The 23846-nt window shown below is 40.1% G+C and overlaps 1 protein-coding gene across 4 annotated transcripts in view; it reads right to left on the bottom strand.

The window, feature by feature from the left end:
* The window catches only part of KIDINS220 (kinase D interacting substrate 220), an 87961-nt gene that overhangs the window by 19904 nt on the left and 44211 nt on the right, over window positions 1-23846 (bottom strand). For all 4 annotated transcript variants that reach the window (XM_075049181.1, XM_075049183.1, XM_075049184.1 and 1 more), the window contains exons 23-24: window positions 1878-2056; window positions 279-505 (exon numbers count right to left, since the gene is read on the bottom strand). In XM_075049181.1, coding sequence (XP_074905282.1) covers window positions 279-505; window positions 1878-2056 — 406 coding nt within the window. The remainder of the gene's footprint in view (window positions 1-278; window positions 506-1877; window positions 2057-23846) is intronic.

The following is a 23846-nucleotide window of genomic DNA, read 5'->3' as shown; positions in this document are numbered from 1 at the left end:
CAAAAATAAAATAAAAAAATCCTGCAATATTCTACAATTGAGCAGTGTCTCAAAATGATTTGCCCTTTTTTCCCCTTATGTAATTTGTTTTTCTGATGCAATTTACCACATTTCTCCCCCAGACTACACTGCCTGAACATTACTGTGAAATTTACCAATTTGTGGACTTTTTTACATTCCTAACAAAACTTGCATGGGTCTTTTAATATTTTATAGATGACATCTGCAACATTACCAGGTTAAATCAGAAGAATGTTAACTGGTTCTCGATTATTTACCCGATTGTAAAATGGATGCTGAGGTCCTGTCATACCACTATAGTAACTGCTATGAGGTTGTGGTGATAAAACTCCACTATTGAAATGCCCATTGAAAGAGGTTGTAGAAGAGCAAGCTGATGAAGGCTGACTGAACAGAGATGTTGCTCTAGCAGGTGCCTCGTGTAAAGGCAACGTGGGGTAAGGAAGTCCTCCAATATTCATTTGATCCCTTGCAGCACGAACATCTGAAAAATAAAAAGGTAAAAAAGCATGAGATTTTGCTTGAAATATTTGAAAAAGTTTTCATTTGTTTGCCAATTCATTACAGTACATTTTTGTGTGTTTAGCTCCAATCAGAACTCATCAAGTAGAATGTCAAATGTCACTGTCAGCTACATTCAGCTGATTTCTCTTGAGGATCACATATACACAGGAGTCTTTAGGAGAGTTAGGACAATTTACTGCATAAATTTATGTAGCATATTAAATGCCTCTAAACATTCTCTCTCAGAGAGAACAAGTTACAAATCCCAACCCAAATGGGAAGAAATGCAGGAATACATCACACCAAGTATGTCTCTGATGGTAAGTATGTCTGATGTGATAGTCAGACCTGTACCATTTCTGAAGAGATTAATGAGACAGAACGTTGTGAACAAAGTTAGGCCATCCCACTGCAGCTATCAAGTACAGAGAAGTAAGCTGGAAAAAGTAAGAACAAAAAGGATTCCAGTTGACTGAAGAAAAGTGTCATGACAGAAAAGACAGGCAAAGGGAACTATTAATACCTGAATTCAGTTCCCACCTAGAATACTGACTGTCATACTAAAGAGTCATAAGGATCCTATTTGAAATTTAAAGTTCTGGTTTTCTTTAAAGCTTTAGCATCTAAGAGGTGGAAATGTTAGGATGCCTTAGCCTTACTCTAGAGCCAAGAGCAATTCCTAAGACTGAACAAGAAGTGCCATATCATCCATCACATCAATCCACAGCAGCAGTGGGCAGTCAGAACATTTAATGCTGAGCAGAGTGTTTTTACAGAACAGAACATACCTGAACCTCACTGCATTTTTTTTAGACTACAAGCAAGTAAAGAAAACTGCTTAACAACCACTCCACAATAAACAACTCTTGCCCTAGGTCGAATTAAGTATCATACTATAGCAGACTAAAAAGTAACTCAGGAGTACCAACTGCACAGGTATCTAGTGGAGTATACATCAAATGGAGATGTTCCACTTTGTTTCACTGGCTTTGGTTCTGCAGGACCTTACTGACACTATTCAAAATTGTTAACAAGGATCTGGAACTCAACTTACATCTACTACTAAAATACCATTGTGTGTATTAGTTTCCTCCATCTGCTAAAGCAGTCTTCAAATCAAGAACAGTGGATTCCCCCCTCCAAAAAAGAAGCTTCAGTCTTGTACAATCTGGCTTTTACAGCAAAGCTACTAAGTGAAGCTGAGTGGCCTGTTACTGAAGTCAAATCAGACAACCTGAAGGTCTGATTTGATGAACTAATCAGGAATTCAGCATGACACATGAAGTAGCTCTAACTAAAATGAAAAGAAATAATATAATTGTCATTTTCCATTTATTTGAAAGCATACTCACCTGCAATGATTTCTCGTAGCTTGGGATCTAAGTTTACAGTACATGGCAAAAAGGTTCTTACATCACGTGCAACAAGAACAGGTGTTCGTGAAGATAAAAATACTTCAAAGTTCCGTATATCTCCATCAATTTCAAGTAGAGGTTCAACATCTTTAGTTGTAGGAATATTCTTTGAAATTCTGTGGTGGAAAAAAATTAGATAAATCATAAACCATGCTTGTTACACTATGACTTCCATTTGCATAGTGATATTCTGGTGTGTAATACTACTGCGCTTGCATCCACTCTCCCTATTTTCTGGAAAATGAAGAGAACCCACGAAGAGGTGCACTGTCTGCAGAAAGAACAATTTAACATTTTCTAATAGCAGTTTGAGATTTTCTGCATAAGTAATCTGATCTAATTGTATGCTTCAGAGAAATCTCAAAGAAGCCACACAGAAGACTAAAATCAGATCAGGGATTTATAGATCAGTAACATCAAATCCAAAGTAAGGGGAAGTTAACATTTGTCACCATTAACCTCAAACATCCATTCAAATTCTGATATCCTAATCAGAAATTCCATGGTTAAAAATCTCATTTTTAAACTACTATTTCTTGTAACAGGAACACTCAGGCATCTTAGACATTGATCAAAACCCAACTGTGCATGATTTCATGGTAAAAAGTGGAAAAACAACTGCCTGCTTTCAAGTAATTCAGCTTCTAAGACAAGAAGCCACAAACAGAAGAGAACAACAAAACAATGAGACATGATCAATAATATAAGGGACTGTTGATGCATTATGACTATTCTCAAGCAATGGTGGGAGTTTTTTGTAAGCACTAGTACAAAGGACAGTTTTAGGAAAGAACAAGGAGAAGGATTAAATATTAGCCTTGTGGAAGTTTATGAAAAGCTCCTACTAAATGCAAGCAAGTGATGGAGGCTGACATGATGGGTCAGATGGACTTGTTGACATCTCATCTCAAAGTATCATGACTGGTATCTCATCTTATACCAAATTAGAAATTATAATCTAAACTAAAGCTTACTAAAATGAAAAAATGTTTCTGACACCCAGTATAATAAACACAGAAACAGTGAAAGAATGCGCTGAGAATCGTTGACATGGTTATAGTAATGACTATAAAGTGACTGTGACAGCACTCTATATGGATACCAATGAAGTAACCACACTGTATTTAAAGTAAAAACAGAAAAAAGTTATGAGAAAAAAATATAAAAATAAAAATCTTTATATATATAAATATGAATTATGCATTTCACTAGTTAGTGGCTTTTCTCAAAGACATATTATGATCGCAGTTCTATGAAAAGGGATGACTTTGCATAGACATGTTGACTGCTCTGTGAGCTGCTGTAACTTGCTAAGAAGTTAGCATAGCACAAAGAAAGCGTAAGAATTTTCTCTGATTACTGGACAATTAAAGCAGCTAAGGCAGTTGCCAGTGCTGTCGTGGAGGAAAAGAGTGCACTGATGCATGGAGGGAAAGGGAGGAAGGAGCCCTCATGTACACTCAGTAACCTATCAATGTCCAGCCAAGAATCTCTTACATTAAATAAATACACACTGATGTGTCTATGAAGAGAAAAGAACGTAACACTTTAAAATAAAAAATCTGGTTGTAATTGAATTGTATTTTTAATACAGCTAATGCACTAAATCTATCATTAGCTGAATGATCTTACCTTATTTCACAATTGTCCTGGGTTCAGCTGGGATAGAATTAATTTTTACAGGAACCTGGGAGGTGGGGGGCATAGCCGGGGCAGCTGACCTGAACTAGCCAAGGAGCTATTCCATACCATGTGACATCATGCTCAGTATATATATAGGGAGCGGGCCGGGGGGTGGATCCTTCTTTCGGTGGGGGAAGTGGCAGAGCATCGGGTCCCGGGTGGTGAGCAGTTGCACTGTGCATCACTCTTTTTGTATACTCGTTCATTAGTACCGTTGTTGTTGTTATTCCTTTGTGTTGTTCCAGTAAACTGCCTTTATCTCAACCCTCGAGGTTCCAGTTTTGTTTTCTTTTCTCTCCTCCATCTTCCCCCCATCCCACTGGAGGGGGGCGGGAGGAGTGAGCGAGCGGCCGCGTGGTTCTTTGTTACCGGCTGGGCTAAATCCACGACAGTCCTTTTTGGCGCCCAACGTGGGGCTCGAAGGGTTGAGATAACGACAGATCTGACCAGAGCGTGTTTGAAACAAATTTGTCATACGCATTTCTTATACTAGATAAATAGATGTTAGTCACAATGTTGATTAATTTGTTTACATGGTGGCGTTTTGTAAGTTCTTATATGCTCTATGTATTGCCTGTAGTTGCGTATCTCATCTCTGGGAGAGTAATTGGGATTATCATTTTGCTGTACTGGGCAATATCAACTTGTGAAATGATTACATCACTGGTCATGAGGTTAAGCTGGTATCTGTATGAGGCAGTGATATCATTTCCATACCTTGGGCACCTTCTGTCAGATTTTATTGGTAATTACACCCAATCCATGGGGAAGTTGGGGGGGGGGGATACTTCCCCCCGTCCATTCCCCTCCCTTTTCTCCTTCCGACTAATTACAACAGTTTTTGAGAATTTTGAATATCCTTGGGATGCGCAAGCCAGTGTGCTGTTAGTGCTATGCCTCCTGACTATGTTCCAGGTCTTGTTTAGGGCTACAAAAAGGCTCTTTAAGAGTACCACCCAGAGATCTGTCCCAAAGCTTGATATGCATGGGTGGCACGGCATGTGGGAGAATGTGGGCAGGTATCTAGAGAACTTCTCACCTCCAGTGACTTGGAAGTTCACTCCCGAACAACTACAGAACCCTCATGAAGTGATAGAATTTTTGAAAGAAAAATGCTGTGGCTATCCCAGAGACACACAACTCACTACACTGTGCTGGGCCATGGCCGGTATCTACCAAACACTGCTTGATATTAGGCAGCATCCTCAGGGGGAAAAGGGGGAAAAGATGGAGAATACGACAACAGGCACCATGGCTACCCCAACCCCAACAACATGCACCGTGGCTACCCCAACCCCAACAACATGCACCGTGGCTACCCCAACCCCGACGACAAGCACCATGGCTACCCTAACCCCGACGACAAGCACCGTGGCTGCCCCTACCACGACGACAAGCACCGTGGCTGCCCCTACCACGACAACAGGTACCGTGGCTACCCCTATCCTGGTGACAGATACTGCGGCTAAACCAGAAAACCAACCTGTGCCAGTATCAGTCGCCCCTGTACAGAAAAAGAAACACACAAAGAAATCAGTTCGCTTAGTGAGAGATGAAAGTGAACCAGAGTCATCGCGAGAACAGGAGGAAGAGGTAGAACCTGAAATAATTACCCGATCTCTATCCATGAGTGAGTTGCGTGACATGCGAAAAGATTTTAGCCGCCACCCAGGTGAGCACATTGTTACCTGGCTGCTCCGGTGCTGGGATAGTGGGGCTAGTAGTGTGGAATTAGAGGGTAAGGAAGCCAAGCAGTTGGGATCTCTGTCTAGGGAAGGGGGCATCGACAAGGCGATTGGAAGAAAAACACAAGTTCTCAGCCTCTGGAGGCGACTTCTGTTAGGTGTAAAGGAAAGATACCCCTTCAGGGATGAAGTTACATGTCACCAAGGCAAGTGGACCTCCATGGAGAGAGGTATCCAGTACCTGCGGGAATTAGCCGTGCTGGAGGTGATTTATAATGATCCAGAAAATGGGCAGTCACCCACAGATCCAGATGAAGTCCAATGCACACAACCGATGTGGCGGAAGTTTCTACGAAGTGCACCACCAACCTATGCCAACTCATTGGCAGTAATGTCCTGGAAAGAAGGCTATGGACAAACGGTGGATGAATTAGCTGTCCAACTCCGGCAACACGAAGGAAGTCTCTCTTCCTCCCTACGGGCCTGTGTCTCAGCTGTAGAGGAATTGTCCCGAGAGTTCCAGCAATTCAAAGTGGATATGTCCTCCTCCTCACCTGTACAGGCCCGCATCGCAGTTATTGGGAGTAAGCGTTCCTCTGCCCAAGAGAGAGGAGAGAGAAAATACACACGACGGGCTAACCTGTGGTTTTACCTGCGTGACCATGGAGAGGACATGAGGAAGTGGGATGGAAAACCTACCTCAGTTTTGGATGCACGGGTACGGGAGTTGCGAGACAAAGCAACCAGAAAAGAGGATTCTTCTTGGAAAACTGCTGCTCCAGTTTCCTGTGAGCAGTCCCCCAGATGCAGTAGATGGGCCGATCTCATTTCTGATCCTCTTGAAGGGACTTCTGATTCACGTGTGCAAAAAGTGAGTAACGGATATTCTAACCAGGATTAGAGGGGCCCTGCCTCCAGCCAGGTGGAGGAGAGGGACAACCGAGTCTACTGGACAGTGTGGATTCGATGGCCTGGCACATCAGATCCACAGGAATATAAAGCTCTAGTAGACACTGGTGCACAATGTACCCTAATGCCATCAAGTTATAAAGGGGCAGAACCCATCTGTATCTCTGGTGTGACAGGAGGATCCCAAGAGCTAACCGTATTGGAAGCTGAAATGAGTCTAACCGGGAATGAGTGGCATAAACACCCCATTGCAACTGGCCCAGAGGCCCCATACATCCTTAGTATAGATTATCTCAGGAGGGGGTATTTCAAGGACCCAAAAGGGTACCGTTGGGCCTTTGGTATAGCTGCATTGGAGATGGAAGAGATTGAGCAGCTGTCTACCCTACCTGGTCTCTCCCAAGACCCTTCGGTTGTGGGGTTGCTGAAGGTTGAAGAGCAACAGGTGCCAATTGCCACCACGACGGTGCACCGGCGGCAATATCGCACCAACTGAGACTCCCTGATCCCCATCCATAAGCTGATTTGCCAACTGGAGAGCCAAGGAGTGATCAGCAAGACTCGCTCACCCTTTAATAGTCCCATATGGCCCGTGAGGAAATCTAACAGGGAATGGAGACTAACAGTAGATTATCGTAGGCTGAATGAAGTCACGCCACCGCTGAGCGCTGCTGTGCCAGATATGTTAGAGCTTCAATATGAACTAGACTCAAAGGCAGCCAAGTGGTATGCCACAATTGACATTGCTAATACATTCTTCTCCATTCCTTTGGCAGCGGAGTGCAGGCCACAGTTTGCTTTCACTTGGAGGGGCGTCCAGTACACCTGGAATCGACTGCCCCAGGGGTGGAAACACAGCCCCACTATTTGCCATGGGCTGATCCAGACTGCACTAAAAAAAGGTGAAGCTCCAGAGCACCTGCAATATATTGATGACATCATTGTATGGGGCAACACAGCAGAAGAAGTTTTTGAGAAAGGGAAGAAAATAATCCAAATCCTTTTGAAGGCTGGTTTTGCCATAAAAGAAAGTAAGGTCAAGGGACCTGCGCAGCAGATCCAGTTCGTAGGAGTAAAATGGCAAGATGGGCGTCGTCAGATCCCTGTGGACGTGATCAACAAGATAGCAGCTACGTCCTCATCGACCAATAAAAAGGAAACACAGGCTTTCTTAGGTGTTGTGGGCTTTTGGAGAATGCATATTCCAAATTACAGTCAAATTGTAAGTCCTCTCTACCAAGTTACCTGGAAGAAGAATGATTTTAAATGGGGGCCTGAACAACGACAAGCTTTTGAGCAAATTAAGTGGGAGATTGTTCATGCAGTAGCTCTTAGGCCAGTCCGGACAGGACAAGATGTTAAAAATGTGCTCTACACTGCAGCTGGGGAGAATGGCCCTACCTGGAGCCTTTGGCAGAAAGCACCTGGAGAGACCCGAGGCCGACCCCTGGGGTTTTGGAGTCGGGGATATCGAGGATCCGAAGCTCGCTATACTCCAACTGAGAAAGAGATATTGGCAGCATATGAAGGAGTTCGAGCCGCTTCAGAAGTGGTTGGTACTGAAACACAGCTCTTCTTAGCACCCTGACTGCCAGTGCTGGGCTGGATGTTCAAAGGGAAAGTTTCCTCTACACATCACGCGACTGATGCCACGTGGAGTAAGTGGATTGCACTGATCACACAACGGGCTCGCATAGGAAACTCCAGTCGCCCAGGAATTTTAGAAGGGATCACAGACTGGCCAGAAGACAAAGATTTTGGAATGTTGCCAGAGGAGGAGGTGACACGGGCTGAAGAGGCCCTGCTGTATAATAAACTGCCAGAAAATGAGAGGCAATATGCCCTGTTCACTGATGGGTCCTGTCGCATCGTGGGAAAACATCGGAGGTGGAAGGCTGCTGTATGGAGTCCTACACGACTAGTCGCAGAAACTGCTGAAGGAGAAGGTGAATCAAGTCAGTTTGCAGAGGTGAAAGCCATCCAGCTAGCTTTAGACATTGCTGAAAGAGAAAAGTGGCCAGTGCTCTATCTCTATACTGACTCATGGATGGTGGCAAATGCCTTATGGGGGTGGCTACAGCAATGGAAGAAGGGCAACTGGCAATGCAGAGGTAAACCCATTTGGGCTGCCGCACTGTGGCAAGATATCGCTGTTCGGATAGAGAAGCTAGTGGTAAAAGTACGTCACGTAGATGCTCATGTACCCAAGAGTCGCGCCACTGAAGAACATCAAAACAATCAGCAGGCAGATCAGGCCGCCAAGATTGAAGTGTCTCAGGTGGACCTGGACTGGCAACGTAGGGGTGAGCTATTTATGGCTCAGTGGGCCCATGATACCTCAGGCCATCAGGGGAGAGATGCAACATGTAGATGGGCTCGAGATCAAGGGGTAGACTTGACCATAGACACTATTGCACAGGTCATCCATGAACGTGAAACATGTGCTATGATTAAGCAAGCCAAGCGACAAAAACCCCTGTTGCATGGGGGGCGATGGCTGAAATATAAACAGTGGGAGGCCTGGCAGATTGACTATATCACACTCCCACGAACATGCCAAGGCAAGTGCCATGTGCTTACAATGGTGGAAGCAACCACTGAATGGCTGGAAACATACCCTGTGTCCCATGCCACTGCCCAGAACACTATCCTGGGCCTTGAAGAGAAAATTTTATGGCAACACGGCACCCCAGAAAGAATTGAGTCGGAAAACGGGACTCATTTCCGAAACAACCTCGTAGACACCTGGGCCAAAGAACATGGCATTGAGTGGGTATATCACATCCCTTATCACGCACCGGCCTCCGGAAAAATTGAACGATACAATGGACTGCTAAAAACTACATTGAAAGTGATGGGGGGTGGAACTTTCAAACATTGGGATACACATTTAACAAAAGCCACCTGATTAGTTAATACTAGAGGATCCGCCAATCGGGCTGGCCCTGCCCAACCAAGACTTCCACATGCTATAGAAGGGGATAAAGTCCCTGTAGTGCGCATGAGGAGTATGTTAGGAAAGACAGTCTGGGTTAGTCCTCCCTCAAGCAGAGGCAAACCCATTCAAGGAGTTGTTTTTGCTCAGGGACCTGGGTACACCTGGTGGGTGATGCAGAAGGATGGAGAAGTTCGCTGTGTACCTCAGGGAGATTTGATTTTGGGAGAGAATAGCCAGTGAATTGGGCTGTATAATATTTAACTGCTAAATAACCTGCCAATGCATGTCACTGTAACTATAATGTCTATATGCCATATCAAGGGTATTACTGTAAGAATTACCCAAATGACTGCAGCATGGACTTTAAAACTGAGCCAAGTACAACAGCAATAGAACTTGAACTGACACCCAGCAATTTCCTCAAGATCAACATCTTCGACCTGCAGACCAAGGGCGTGAGTTGCACCAAATGTACTAGACACAAGTTACAGAGGCAGCATGCAACAACCCAACATCTCACACCATCTCTCTTATCCTGAAGAACTGTTACAACAGATGGAGTCCCAAAGTCATGGACTAAATAAATCGATGGACACATTAGAGGAATAGCCCATAGGCTAAAGGAATACCATTTGTGTGTGTGTGTGTGTGCAGGGGGGAGAAGAACAAGTCCATATACTTATATATAAGACAAGGAAAGTGGTAGTGGTTGATTGGAAAATGTAAGATCTAGGCATGATGTAGATGGTATAGAATAAGGGGTGGATAATGTCTTGGGTTCAGCTGAGATAGAGTTAATTTTTACAGGAACCTGGGAGGTGGGGGGCATAGCCGGGACAGCTGACCTGAACTAGCCAAGGAGCTATTCCATACCATGTGACATCATGCTCAGTATATATATATAGGGAGCGGGCCGGGGGGTAGTCTCTTCTTTCGGTGGGGGAAGTGGCGGAGCGTCGGGTCCCGGGTGGTGAGCAGTTGCACTGTGCATCACTTTTTTTTGGTATACTCGTTCATTAATACCGTTGTTGTTGTAATTCCTTTGTGTTGTCCCAGTAAACTGCCTTTATCTCAACCCTCGAGGTTCCAGTTTTGTTTTCTTTTCTCTCCTCCATCTTCCCCCCATCCCACCGGAGGGGGGCGGGAGGAGTGAGCGAGCGGCCGCGTGGTTCTTTGTTACCGGCTGGGCTAAAACCACGACATATACTAAAAGCAGAATTAACAAATTCCTATAAATTTTACCAGAAAACATCTGAATGGACCATGTACCTAACAGAAGGAGGATACTGCCATACCATGCTGTCATAAGCAGTATCTACAAATAACTTTATTCACAGTGAGATGTTACTTCTACAGCATAGAAAAATGTAACAAATATAAAATGTAAAAGCAAGTATACCCTATTCTAACAAAGGTTCTGATCCTGTAAATCATTACAAGCAGCCATCCAGATGGCAGTGGGATTATCCACTTCAGGAAAATTCAATGCATGTAAAGCTTCACAGGCTCCAGCCTTAAAAGAATAAAAGGTGGTGCTTCTGTAGGAAGAGAAACTTGACACCCAGAAGTAAGTTACAGTTTCAAAGAATGGAAACAGTCCATTCTCCAACACTGTTTCAAGAAATCTAGTAGGAGCTAAAAGTAGTCCTCACCTCAAGTAGTGAATGGTGAAAAGAAAAAAAAATAAGAACATTGGCAGTATCAAAGTAAAACTTATATACTCAACAGAATCTAAGAAGTGTATATCTTACACTAATATTTAGCTACTACCTTAGGTTCTTCTATTTTGCCTTATATAAAACTACAACTAAACTGACTGTAAATGTATATGTTTTTATTCAAACATCAGAAATGTAAAAAACCCAAAACCACTAATGCACACTTTAGTTATCCATATTTACTGTGAGTATTCTAGACAAGAGTTCAACACTGGCAAAATGAAAATTAAGTCACTTTTTAAGTGAGGGACTGAGGAGTTAAAAGAGTGGCCTACTTCAGCACTTAAATCTACAAAATAAAAAGCCAAAAGAGAATGTGACATAGATTTAAATAAAACACACAGCTGATGAATCACATGAAACAAATTAGCTGAATTTTAATGCCAGCTCTACTTAAGTCTGAATGCAAACAGTGTTCTGAATACGATGAACAAAGCTACTGTTCAGAAGCCAATAGCCCACTGCTGGTGTGCAGATTGAAGTCTCTATGCTAACCTCCTAAGCTCGATGTCTTAAAACTATGCCTTTGAAAGAAATATTTATGTAAATGATAATCTTTTGGCAAAGAGCCAGAAAAATCGCATGTGCCTGTACTTCTCAGATAAAAAAAAAAAAAGGTTAGCATGTAAAGCACGTTAGGAGTCACTTTTTCTAAAATAAAAGCACACAGATCTAAAAATAAAGCACTGTGAACACCTTATTCTCATTTTGGGGGTAGATTTTCCTGAGGCAGAAGAATTATTCTTTAAAACAGAAACATCAAAAACTGGAGTGTCTGTTTCCACAAGAAACTACTTGAATTTAAAAGGAATGAGCCCAAAACAGAATATTACATTGACAGAAGAGAAAGTTACAAATTCATTCCACTATTCCACACGTGTCCTTTCCACATGCAACTAAAATTAAAAACTGCTTTCAGTGTGGATTATGTTATATTCCAACAATGATGGATTATTTCTGGCTTCTTCCTCAAATAAAAATAATTTACTACAAGTACATATAGGTACGTCATCTCATCTTCCATTCAAGGGACTGTGAATTTGCTCCAGATTTTTTCTAGTTTATGTTCACCTTGCACTTCCATGACTGACTTGGAAAATAACCATCATGGTCCAACAGAGGGTCCAGCGCTGAACGTGGCCAGCATACCTTAGGAAGATGCTACGCTGTTGGGCTTATACATGACACTGCCTATCTATTCACCACCTACTGCAGGAGATGGTCACCACCACAGGATGTGGTCCTTCACCACCCGACCAGGTGGTGGTAAAATGGCAGCAGCATCAACTACCTTCATCCACACTGAAGGCTGTGCTGTGCCCACACTCCCTGTTTGGCTGGTTATGTCAGGTCCCGGAGTACACCAATAGGCTCCATTACCTCTTCCCCAGGCCAGGGGTTTCACTGCCTGTGCTCAAGGTCAGCTCTGATACAGTGCAGCTGAGCAACTTGGAATTGGACTGTTGCGATAAGAGCTGCGAGAAGCCTCACTGGAGGCCTCTCTCGCTTGGTTCGAGAACTACCTTCAAGCTCAGGCCTTTGCCCTTGGTCCTTGCCTGAGCTACATCTACATACCTTAGTGGTCACAACCTTGACTCACTGACTTGACTTCCCGGCTTGATCTGAAACATGCCTCATGGCTACAGACCACTGGGCTCTTTGCTGTCCCTGGTTACTGCCACTGAACCTGCTCTGATCTTCCTGTTCAACTACCGTGGGACTGCACCCCTTGCTCATGAGGACAATGCCCTGCCTGTCTTGCTGTCCTCCTCAGCTCCCAGCTTGCCTTCTCTCATAGAGCAGCCTGACTTGCTTCTCCCAGACAGGTTGACTTCTCTGCAAGTCCTCATACCCAGAAGGGCCGTTCTCCCTGCTCTTTCCAAACCTCTCTCCCTGAAGGTGAAAACAAAGAAATTCTACAAATTACTCTTTACACACCTGAATTTCTTTTTTCCTCATGTGTTTTACAGGAGTAACTAACTACGTGGACAAGAGTCATTTCACTTTTGTACTCCATAAAAAGCAAAAGACCTAATGAATTGTTATGAAATAATAAATAGAGCAACAGAAGGCATGGGCATGAAGGCATGTCGTGATTTATCTATCATGTGCCTTTTAAATATTTCTCTGTATAGACTTTTAGACAAAAATGTTGCTTATAATAATGAAATTACTTCTCATTAAAAAGGACACAAAAATATTTTTTCTAAAGGTTTGATACTGAGAAACAGAAAACTAGAAAATCTGGGCCACTTTGGAATGCAATATGAAATTTGGATGCTTAACAGTCTGCTAATTAGACATCTGATCTCTAATACCTAATAATCAAATCCTAATAATCAAATCCTAATAATATAATGCTTTGCTCTGAAGTTATTTATTCTATCTTGTTATGTGTGGTCAGTATAGTGACAGAGTATCTTCATACTTAAGGGTGCATTTTTTCTGGATTAAAAGCTCTCACACAAAATGCCCCAGAAGATTTGCAGTACTGTCAACATATCAAGAATAGTGCTGCAAATATTTCGAAGTGAAATTTGCAACAGGTTATTTGAACACTGAAAAATAGCATTTGCTCATATACACACTTGTATAAAGGTAGGAATAAAAAGTCATCACAAACTCAATACGGAAACATAAGGGAATCAATGTTTTATCTTAATAAAGATAAAAAAAGCTATAGTTTGATATATCTATCTAGACAAAAATTATAAACCCCTCAGTGCATATCAAGCAGTACAGAGACTTCACTGAACAGATGCAATAGCTATTTAAAAACTCCTATTACCATAGGTATTAAGGAAAGCTTGCTTTGCAAAACTGACTCTATCCAATTCAAGTAACAGGAGATAAAGTACCTCTTCTGAGCGTTCCTGCTTTTGATCATTTCAGAAAGAAAAAACATTTTGATCCTTAAAAGATTGGTAGTTATTAAACTAATCTCCCACACCTAGTATCATGCACTGTCAGTGAGCCATATTAAAAAGGTCTATTTTTAATACAGTTTTCCAGAATATACCCTGCACCAGCATTCTTTATAATTAAAAAAAGTGTTAATATGATTACAAATGCCTGGATTCATTCACAGCTTTGCAGTGCTACTTGAATCACAGAATGCAAAAGCATTTTTAAAAAATCAATATATTTATTACACAGATGGAAAAGCAGGGAAACAGAGCAGCACAGAAGAATCTAAGGCTACTCAAAGCTGCTCTGTAAACAACAAAGTAATTATGTCTCACTAACTGACAAGTCCAACAAGATCACTCACACAAGTGAAATACAAGAATACTGTATTAATCTGGTTTTGGTATTTTCATTACTGAATGCCAGTTACAAAGCTACTTTATGGCTTTATGCAAGGATTCTTTTATTCAATACCTCCACCTGTAGGAATCCAGAAATTCAGCAAATATTTGCAGGTCCTCTAACATTTGAAATGGCCATGGTTCATCCTAGTCTACAGCACAAGATTCTTTTCTGGGGCTACATTATGGTGTACAGTTAAATCTCAGGACCAAGCAAAACAATACTCCTCCTCCAAAAGTCCATGGCAAAGACTTCACTCACAGAAGCATGAGTTCCACTTCTCAGAGTAAGTCAAAGACTAATCCATCAATCTGTTGCAAATGCTACCCAGAAATGGAAGGCAAAAAGGTACAATTGCTATACTACATTAATAGAGTAATAACCAAAATTCAAGTCCACTAGCATCAAAGACATATTACTTCCTTTATACAGCATTTGGATTACCTGATCTGTTCCTTATCTTGCCCTTCTGAAGCAGCTTCTTATGACAGAGTTGATCTAATGAGGCAAATTTATTGTATGGGCATATGAGCAAGTTGTTGCAAGGAATACTAGAGCATCAGCTTCCTAAGAACTTGATATTCCAAGCTACTGCTCAGTGGTAGGCTTTTACAGCAATATGAGACACAAGCCTTTTCTGAATATGAAGCAAGTATTTTATCTCCTCTTTTTTCCTGAGAGATAGATTACATTACATTTATTGTGGGGTAAAAGCCAGGATATGGGCCACTAGCAGTAGGTAGCTAAGACATGCATTTCCAGCTTATCATCTTACCTCACAATGTTTTCCCATTTCTCAAGTATTGAATAAACATTCCACTTTTGACAAAAACATTCAGCAGACATAAAGCCATCATCTCCAATTTCATTTCCCAACTTTATCAATTCCCCCAAAAGTCCAAAAGTCTCATGAATTGAATTACACAGCTTAAAAATAAAAGTTTTCTTTCCTGAAATTGTTTATAGTGTTGCTAGAACTAAAGCTTCTGTGTTCTACCCTAAACTAGTATCAATCAGTGGTGCTTGGAGGGATTTGAAATATACACAGAAGCATTTTTGAGAGATTTCATTAGTGCACATTAACTATACTGGAAGCAATTAAAATTATCTGGAAAGTATTTTAGAAATATGACTTATTACTCTATATTACAAAGGTGACTAAAAAAAGCTAAAAATACTCCTCTGCCTTGTTCTGATTAGCTTTTACTCCAGCCCTTTTTCTCTCCATATTACCTGTTCATCTGAACTTCCTTCTTGTCATGTCCTCTGGTACTCTGCTTCTCTTTTATTCCTTGCTTCACCTAGGTCTATTTAGTAGACGGTTTGGGCAACAACCAACTGCTACTCAACTGGTATGTTGCTGTTTAACATTGAGACCACATTATTAGCCCAGTAAGAAACATAGTAACTTTATGTGCCCTGCCTTTTAAGTAGAAGGCAACAAAAGGAAACTGAAAAACAAAAAGCAGGTTAAATATTTATAAGTAATGCCTCACTGTGAGGTCTACAAGGATATTAAATTGTCTACTTAAAAGGATGTGATATATTTAAACCTAGCCTGGGCAAAAGATGATTGCAGAGAACACTATAACCAGAGTGATGAACGTGGCACCTTCCACAGCTTTTTCATTTTTAATTTCTATAATCACTAAAAAGCTACACTTCTTAAATTAATACATCAATAGGTTTTGTACAACTTGCAAATCCCTCAAAAGTTAATTTCACCCTTTTTATTAAAAAGTATTTAAACAGTGTCAAAACTGAAATTAACATAATAAACTTCCAGAAAAGTTACATTTCAAATGATCTTGCTCAATTTTAACATTGCTAGAGATTTGCTGAAAACATGTAACATATTTTTTAAAAGAATAATTTAATAGATACTTGTCTAAAGCACTGTAATGAAAAAGTAGACAGATAAAGCTTATCTTCAGTTTTTATTTTACTTCTTTTCTTCTTACTTATGTATATTAACAAAAAACCCTCAAATGATTTAGACAAAAGCTTTTAGCTCAACACGTAATTGCAACAAAATTACAATAATTGTACCAATTAAAATAATCCTGAATGAACAGTTTGTCATCTTAATGTTCCAATGGTTTATAGAAGTATCTACTTAATTAGCTGAAATTGCTTTCCAATGTTAGTATCAAATGTCATTTGTTAAAAGTTGAACTATTCGAAAATAATTTAACAAAGCAATTTTACAAAACACCAAGAACCAACATTTTCTTTTCAGCTGAATAAAGCAAGCAGATGTGTCATCAAATTGCTATAAAAATAAATGAGCCTTTAAATGGGGAAAAAGAAATTTTACTACTAGTGCTACAGAATACTATTTTCTGATTTTTTATGAAATCAATTTCTTTAATAAAATAATTTCATATCATTTATACCTTGATGGTATTTTTAGTATGCTGTAAATACACTTTCTTAAATTGAAGTAGTAAACAATGAAGTAGAAATATTGAACTGTATGTGAAACAGAAAAATGTTTTAACCTGCCTAAGTAATTTCCTAATTTGATTCACATGGGCGTATCACACAAAAGGTCTGAACTTAACAGTAAAACATAGCACCAGTGAAACCACACTATAGAACTCCAAACCTGCAGTAATTGACTGCTGTTCCACTTAAAAATAAATTAGTTTTTACTAGTTTAATCTGAAGAAAGAAAGAAAAAAAAAAAAAAAGAGAAACAGAGGATGAGTTGTTTAGTAACCTGAAATTAAGTATTTCTCTGGTTACCATTACTAGATGTAACTATTTCTGTGGTTGCTTCCAAAAAGGTGTAATATCAGTAAAAAGACTGGAAAAAAAGCAAGCAAAATCATATACCAGTGCTGAAACTGGAAAGACAAAATCTAGAACTGAAGAAGTGAGAAACACCAACAGTTTCTATTTTTGATAAATCAGACAGAGCAGATATCTTTCACAAATTATTCCTTAGAATGGTGTAAGAGTTGCAAAAGCATTAAAAAAGTAATAAGCTATGGCTGGCTTAGATCCTTTAGTCTCCACTGAAAAAAAAAGAATCCTGAATAAAAGCAAGCTATTACATTATTCTTCTAATTTTGGTGTGTTCTGCTTTGGCACATCATTTTGTCATCCAATTTGACATCCATCATAGGTAGGCATGCATGCATATGCGCACAAATACTTTATTGAAGAGGCTAAATTAAGCCCAGGCAATGGATGAATTATAAGTTGCCAAGTTTTAAATAATGGCTACTTATGACTCTGAGGAAAGCACAACCATTTTCTCAACCTGGAAGATATATGTTTTTTCAAAATCAAAGATTTAAGATTCTTGATTTTCATAGTTTCCTTCAGCCTTCCAAAAGGCGTGTTTTCAAGGAGATTAAGTAAGGGGAGATCCTAATCTGAACAGATGGCTCATGAGAGTTTCTTCTATCCTGAGCCAAGCTCTCATGTTCTAATATTTTGAATGGATATATAAGAATAGTCACATCACAGAAATTCAGGGACCATAGTTGCTGATATCCTCATAAAGAAATGATAAGCCCCATCTTAATACCCCAGTTTGAGCAAAGCTTGGGCAAAGAATTGTAAGTAGGACTGTCCCTCATGACATCAAGCACGACAAGCAGAGTAACATCAAAACCAGCCAGTAAGAAGCACTTGAACAGAAGGCTGTGTGAATACCTGAATTCTGTATCATTAAACAAACTGTAAATTCAGTTCTGGGGACAAGTACTCCCCTCTCCCCATGAGAATCTTTAAGCACTGAGACAATGAGTCACAGTCTCTCTTGGTACTACCTCCCTAGATACACCAGCCTTACATTTCTCATAGTTTCACCAGGTAATGGCTAGAATTATATTCAGAAAGATGTGGAATCTAGATCCTAATCCCATGAGAGAGAGGACAATACTTACCATGGATCTACCAAATTCCTGGGGGAATGTTCTACCCCAATGGTACCCAGATAGGACCCTGAGGAAATTGTCATGGATTATTATCAACTTTATACTGGCTTTTTTTTTCCCCAAGGAGCCCACCATAACAGGCAGGTCATTAAATTGTTCTGTTAGCCTGCAGTGTGTTCCCTGCCGTTTTTGTTTCAAAGGCCAACTGGAACTTGACTACAGTGCCCATGGCTGCCTGGACAACTCATGATGCTCACCAGGAGCAGAAGGTTTCTGCAACTTGTCATACAGCCTGCCCCAGCACTTGGTATAACTAACTTAAACACATTTATCTTTGAATTGAAGTAGCCTTTGCTGCTGTGTTTTGTGCTAAACCTAATCTTTTCCTCCTGCTGCAAACATGCTCAAACCACATTTATTTGTCCAGGCTTTTCAAGGGCTTCAGCTACTAACCCTCAAGGATCCTGAATAGGCTCTAGGGTAAGGACCACGAGACTCAATTTAGGCCTCACATTAGCTATTCTTAGCATTCACACTAGCAGAACTGTAGATGTCGCAGGAACTTCAGGGGTAAAAATTCAGACATCCATAGTTTTTCCAGTGTTTACAAGTTTGGTCAGTCATTTTCTGAATTGCTTCTTGAACTCAAGGAGCATATACATGACTGAAGTTTCACTTTCAACTGCATGAACCTTAACATGTGGAACAGACTTTATTAGCAAAGACAGTCCAGCTGCTAACAGCTTTAAGAAGTGACAGGCTGGTAAATCTGCCATATTTACAAAAGAACTGGTTGGCTTATAGATGCAGAAACTCTCCCTATCACCTTCAGGTTTCAGAAGGACAAAGGCCTACAGGCAAGAGGTTACAAAATTACTTCAGTGACTTCTAGGAACATCTTCCAATAGACAAAGTACTGCAGACTTTGGTTTCTGCCATGATAAGAAGTATATAAACAGATAAAATGTGTTCAGCAGATTATCTCATTTAGTGAGTAAACTTAATGAGGAAAGGGACTGAGAAGACATTCCCTCCCATACAATAAGGTTTAATAGCACAATTTTTAATCAACAAGGTGGCAATATCAAATCACTGCCATCTACAGCCTTAAGCAGTAGAAAGTATCAAGAAACAAAGATGACTAAAACTCAGAGCCTCAAACTGAAATGACAGACTAAGGCCTTGGGGGAAAAGAAATAAATGACTCAAATGTCTTAGACTGAGGAACACTTGAGAATCCAAAAGAGAGGAGAAAGTATTCAAGCAAAACTGGGACTCCTCACTGCATGGGAAATCAGACAGTGATGATATTCACATAAAAATTTGAAGTGAGACTATGGCTCTTCTCATCCTCTTTAATATCTTTTCTACTTTGGTACAGCCTTTTTGAAATGTGATGACCAGAATCTCATAGTGTTTAGAACTCAGATACATCACAGATTTGTATAATACAAGACCTTCCTTCTTTCCATTGCTTGGCTAATAACTCCTAAAGACAGTTTCATTTTCTGACTGTTGCTGAGCACTGAACATATTTTTTCAGACAAATCAGCAATAATTTGTGCATTTCTTTCCTCAATGCAGATTTACAGCCCATTACTACGTTAGCAGGATTACAGATGAGATTATTTTCACCAGTGTGTTATGCCACCTGTATCCACAATGACTTTGATCTGCAATTTATTCATAGCTACTTCCACAACCCTCTGAAAAACAGCTGTCCTGGTTATATCCCCACATTGCATCTTCTCCCTCTGCCAGACCATCTACAGGTATGTCAAAGAGCGCAAGTATTATCTTTGGAAACTTTACCTGCAAGTTTCTCACGAGACTCTTATTCCTATCTTTCACTTCCTTCTTTTGTTTTCCTGAGGCAACCTTGCCTGTTATTACCTTAAATTTTAATACATTTAAATGTTCTTAGATCAAGATGTTGCTTAAAATTTCTTAGATTTCAAAATATTACATTGTCTTCTTTACATGTTCACTGACTCTGTTGAGAATTCAGTTTCTTGAAACACATCCTCTCTGAACAAAAGCCACAGTGACTTTTCCCAGTACATCATTTATTTCGATCTGGCAGTGACATTCATTCTCGTGTCATGGATGTTTCATTTAGTCTTCACAAGAGAACACATTCCCATAGCTGGCTAATTTACAAGCCTGAGAAGTATCACTTGCAAACATTCAACAGAAACTTGCTTTCATCTGACAACTTAACTCTCTTACAACTTCATTTACAGAAAGCCCATGTATTTTATTACACTTCAGGGCTTTAAAAATTTGGTTTTTTGCAACTTCTGCAAACCATTTTGGCATTACACGAAACTGAGATTAGCAAGACTCTTTACAGCAACATGGAGGAGAACGCAGCACAACTTAAGTGTAGAGGAATATTAACTGCATGTCACAATTATAAATAAAATGGTAAAAATAATTAAAGTAGACCAGGATGGAGAGGTAGGTAATGACAATAGTGTGCTTGACCACAGGACAACCTAAACACGAAAGGGGAAGGAGAACACAATAGACAAGAAATCAAAATTAGGAGCTTAGCCTGGCAAGGAGAGAGAAAACACGACAATCCTGATGATGAGAGATGACTTGAAAAGGCAACACATATACCCAAAGGAGTAAATACTGGTACTAATAAGTATACCAACTGGAAGCTAAACCAAGCAAAGATCCAGACCAGCAAAGAGAGAAGCTGGAAGTCAGAGATAGAAGCGAGATCATACAGCAAGTCAGTTTAAGGTAGTAAAAAGAGTAGACATTTTTCTCCAGAATCTGGAACGAAAGCCAACAATGCAGGCTCAGCATTTTTTTATTTTCAAAATGTGACACAATTACAAAGAATGGGCTTGTTCCCCTCTACAAAAGAATTACAACATAGCATCTCTACCTGTTACTAAGAGACTAAGTGACTCCAATCCATAAAGACTGTTCACAGAGGTGTACCTGTGCCACAGATTGAAGCCTAATTTTGTGGTTGTTTTTGGTTTTGGGGGGTTTTTTTTGAGACCCCGGGAAAACGTTGCCAATGTAACGTTCAATAGGTTTTACCATCTCTGCATAGTATAATACAGTAAAGATACACTCCTCCTGACAGAATTGGTTTCATACTCATCAATACTATCTTCCATATCCATCATAGCATCTAAAGAAAAGCACTCGCAAATTAACTTTCCCCAACAATCCTTCACAATAAGAATATATTAGTTAGCTTTTTTTTTAAAATAACAAATTGAAGCACAGAGATATAGGTATATTTATTTAATAACCAAATTGAGATACCCAGTTTTTTTCAGAGTACTCCACCTCCTGAAAGCAGAGCTCCCACTAACTTTAGATATAGCTCTGAACACTGAGCACTTACTAACACCAGCCTACAGAGCCATAAGCTCTATACCACCTCCCAACAGAGGCAAAAATGCTGTCCAAGTGAAACGTACGATAGAGTTAACTAGTCCAGCATCACACAAACTCTGACAAAGAGTTCTAGAGCAGCTTTCAGTTGTCTTAGTTTAGCTTTGCTATTACGTTCTTTTCCACTATAACAGATAGCACCGAGATGTGACAGAAAATGGCCCTCCCCTTTACTACATAGCCTGTCTGCAAAATTAAATTCTGGACATTACAAGACATGAATCTTATGGGTGCAAAATAGCATATGATCATATAAATCATATATCATAATGCATACGCAGAGGAGAATTAACTGCAGACTATTTTTATTCTTTCATTTCTTAATGCTTGACTACCTGATTTTTTCCATTTTACTATACTTTTTTACATTGTGAAAGTATTGCTTATTCTTTGAAATACGGAAAAACAAAGCACCTAGTGAAAAAGATCACTAACTTTAAATATGAATACAGAATATCCTAAGCCAAACAAGCAAACAGAAGCAGTCAGAGCTACGCTGGCCAGACAGCCATTCTGCTAGTGCCACCTGCCGTCACAGCCCCGCCGTACACACAGGTACCGCGCCGAACTCCCGCACAGACTCACGCTTCTACAGCATCAGCAGTAGCAGTAATATGGAGCTGGTTACGATGTGCCTCCAAAGATACAGCAGTAAAACCACATCGGGTTTATTACCACTTGTCATTCCCTCAGTGCACACACAAATTATCTACTGTAACTCTTCAGCTGAAGGTACCTGTAAGAGATCCAGCTGTTGTGTTAACCCTCTGCCCTGCACAATCAGCAGCTAAGAGGAAGGCAATGGAAAGTTCTCACTGCAGGGGAACCCTGGTGATTCACAAGCTTTTTATCTCATGATATTTTAAAAGCTGGAAATTAACTGTAATATCAAAGCATTCTCCTTAGAGAATGTGATTGAGAGTGAAACTCCTACACTTAACGCAGAACCCGCAAGTTTTCTTTATTCCAAGGGAGATGTCCAAGCAGACCCCTCTCCCCTGACACACTTAGAGTTCAGAAATGCAGCAAAACCAAAGAAGAATTTGCACTGTCAAAATAAAAAGTAGTTTGACACAAACTATTCAATACTAGGAAAATATAATCTTGCTCCTGTTCTAAAGGACCAAAAAAAAAACCCCAAAATAAAAAAATCTTTGCAGAATAAAAGGCAGGGAAGAAGTAACACAAACTCAGTATAGGAATGGAAGCTATAAAAGTATCAAAATCTGGTATCTTTTCATGAGACTCCAAATGGGAAAGCTGCTCTATAAACTAGAAAACCTTAGAAAACAGAAACTGAAGTTTTAAAAGAGGAACTAAACTAAATACTCTACTTCGAACTGATACAGAAACAGATATTCAAGCCAAGTGACTTCAAACGGTTGTAGATAAAAAGAATAACAATGACACAAAAAGGATTACTTTGGATAAAACAGAATTTTTAGAGCATTAGATAATCCCAGAGAAGAGTTCACAGACCTTTTCATATTCAGCATGCAGTAGAGATGATCACCCATATCACCAGACAGATGAGATCTCAGCTTTGTCACTACATCAGTAGAGTTATATATTTAGTGCCTTACACAGGTTCAACAGAAGTGCCTGAGACACATCAATTCTCTTCCTGAGCATGTGGTAATGTTATTATTATGAACCTTAAGAAACTCAGTTTTGTAGCTTTATCATTTTCATATCAAATAATCCTGTTGGGTTTTTTTGCTAAACAGAGAATCCTGAATATTGGTTGTCTTTTCCTTTTCCTTGTTTTCCTGGTATCGCAGGTAGAATACCAACAGCTGTACTTCAAAGAAGATCATCACCTTCCCTTTTCCAATATATGGCACAGGGTTCTTCACTGTTTCTTATTACAGATCCTCGTTTTATACACTATAAATTTATCTATACATTTATAACTGTCAATTATGAATTGACACTCTACTTTAGTGGCTATATTACTTCCAAACACAACCTGCATAGCAAGAGGCACAACAGCATAGCAGGAGTCATGCACCTCCTCCACACCAGAACTAATAAACCCTGACACACTCCAGTTGGCACTGAATGTCAACAGCTCAACTGTCTGTACTAACGACAAATAATCCAGAACCCAAATAAGTCATTCACATTCAATTGTGACTGTCCTTTCCTTCTCTTCACATTGGTTTACTACAGATTTAACATTAGTTTATACTGGAATTACTAGTACCCATTTATGAGAACAAATCAGGTCTCTAATACTGCCTTTGGTTTATCAGAAAACATAAACATTGTTACGTCTTCAAGATAGCTTTGGATTTTGATCACTCCAAAGCGATTTATTACTGTTGATGCTAATAATCAAAAGGCTG

This window comes from Buteo buteo, chromosome 17 (assembly GCF_964188355.1).
Source record: "Buteo buteo chromosome 17, bButBut1.hap1.1, whole genome shotgun sequence".
Lineage (NCBI taxonomy): Eukaryota > Metazoa > Chordata > Aves > Accipitriformes > Accipitridae > Buteo > Buteo buteo.
The sequence above is the reverse complement of the archived record's forward strand: the minus strand, read 5'-3'. Positions and strand labels throughout refer to the sequence as shown.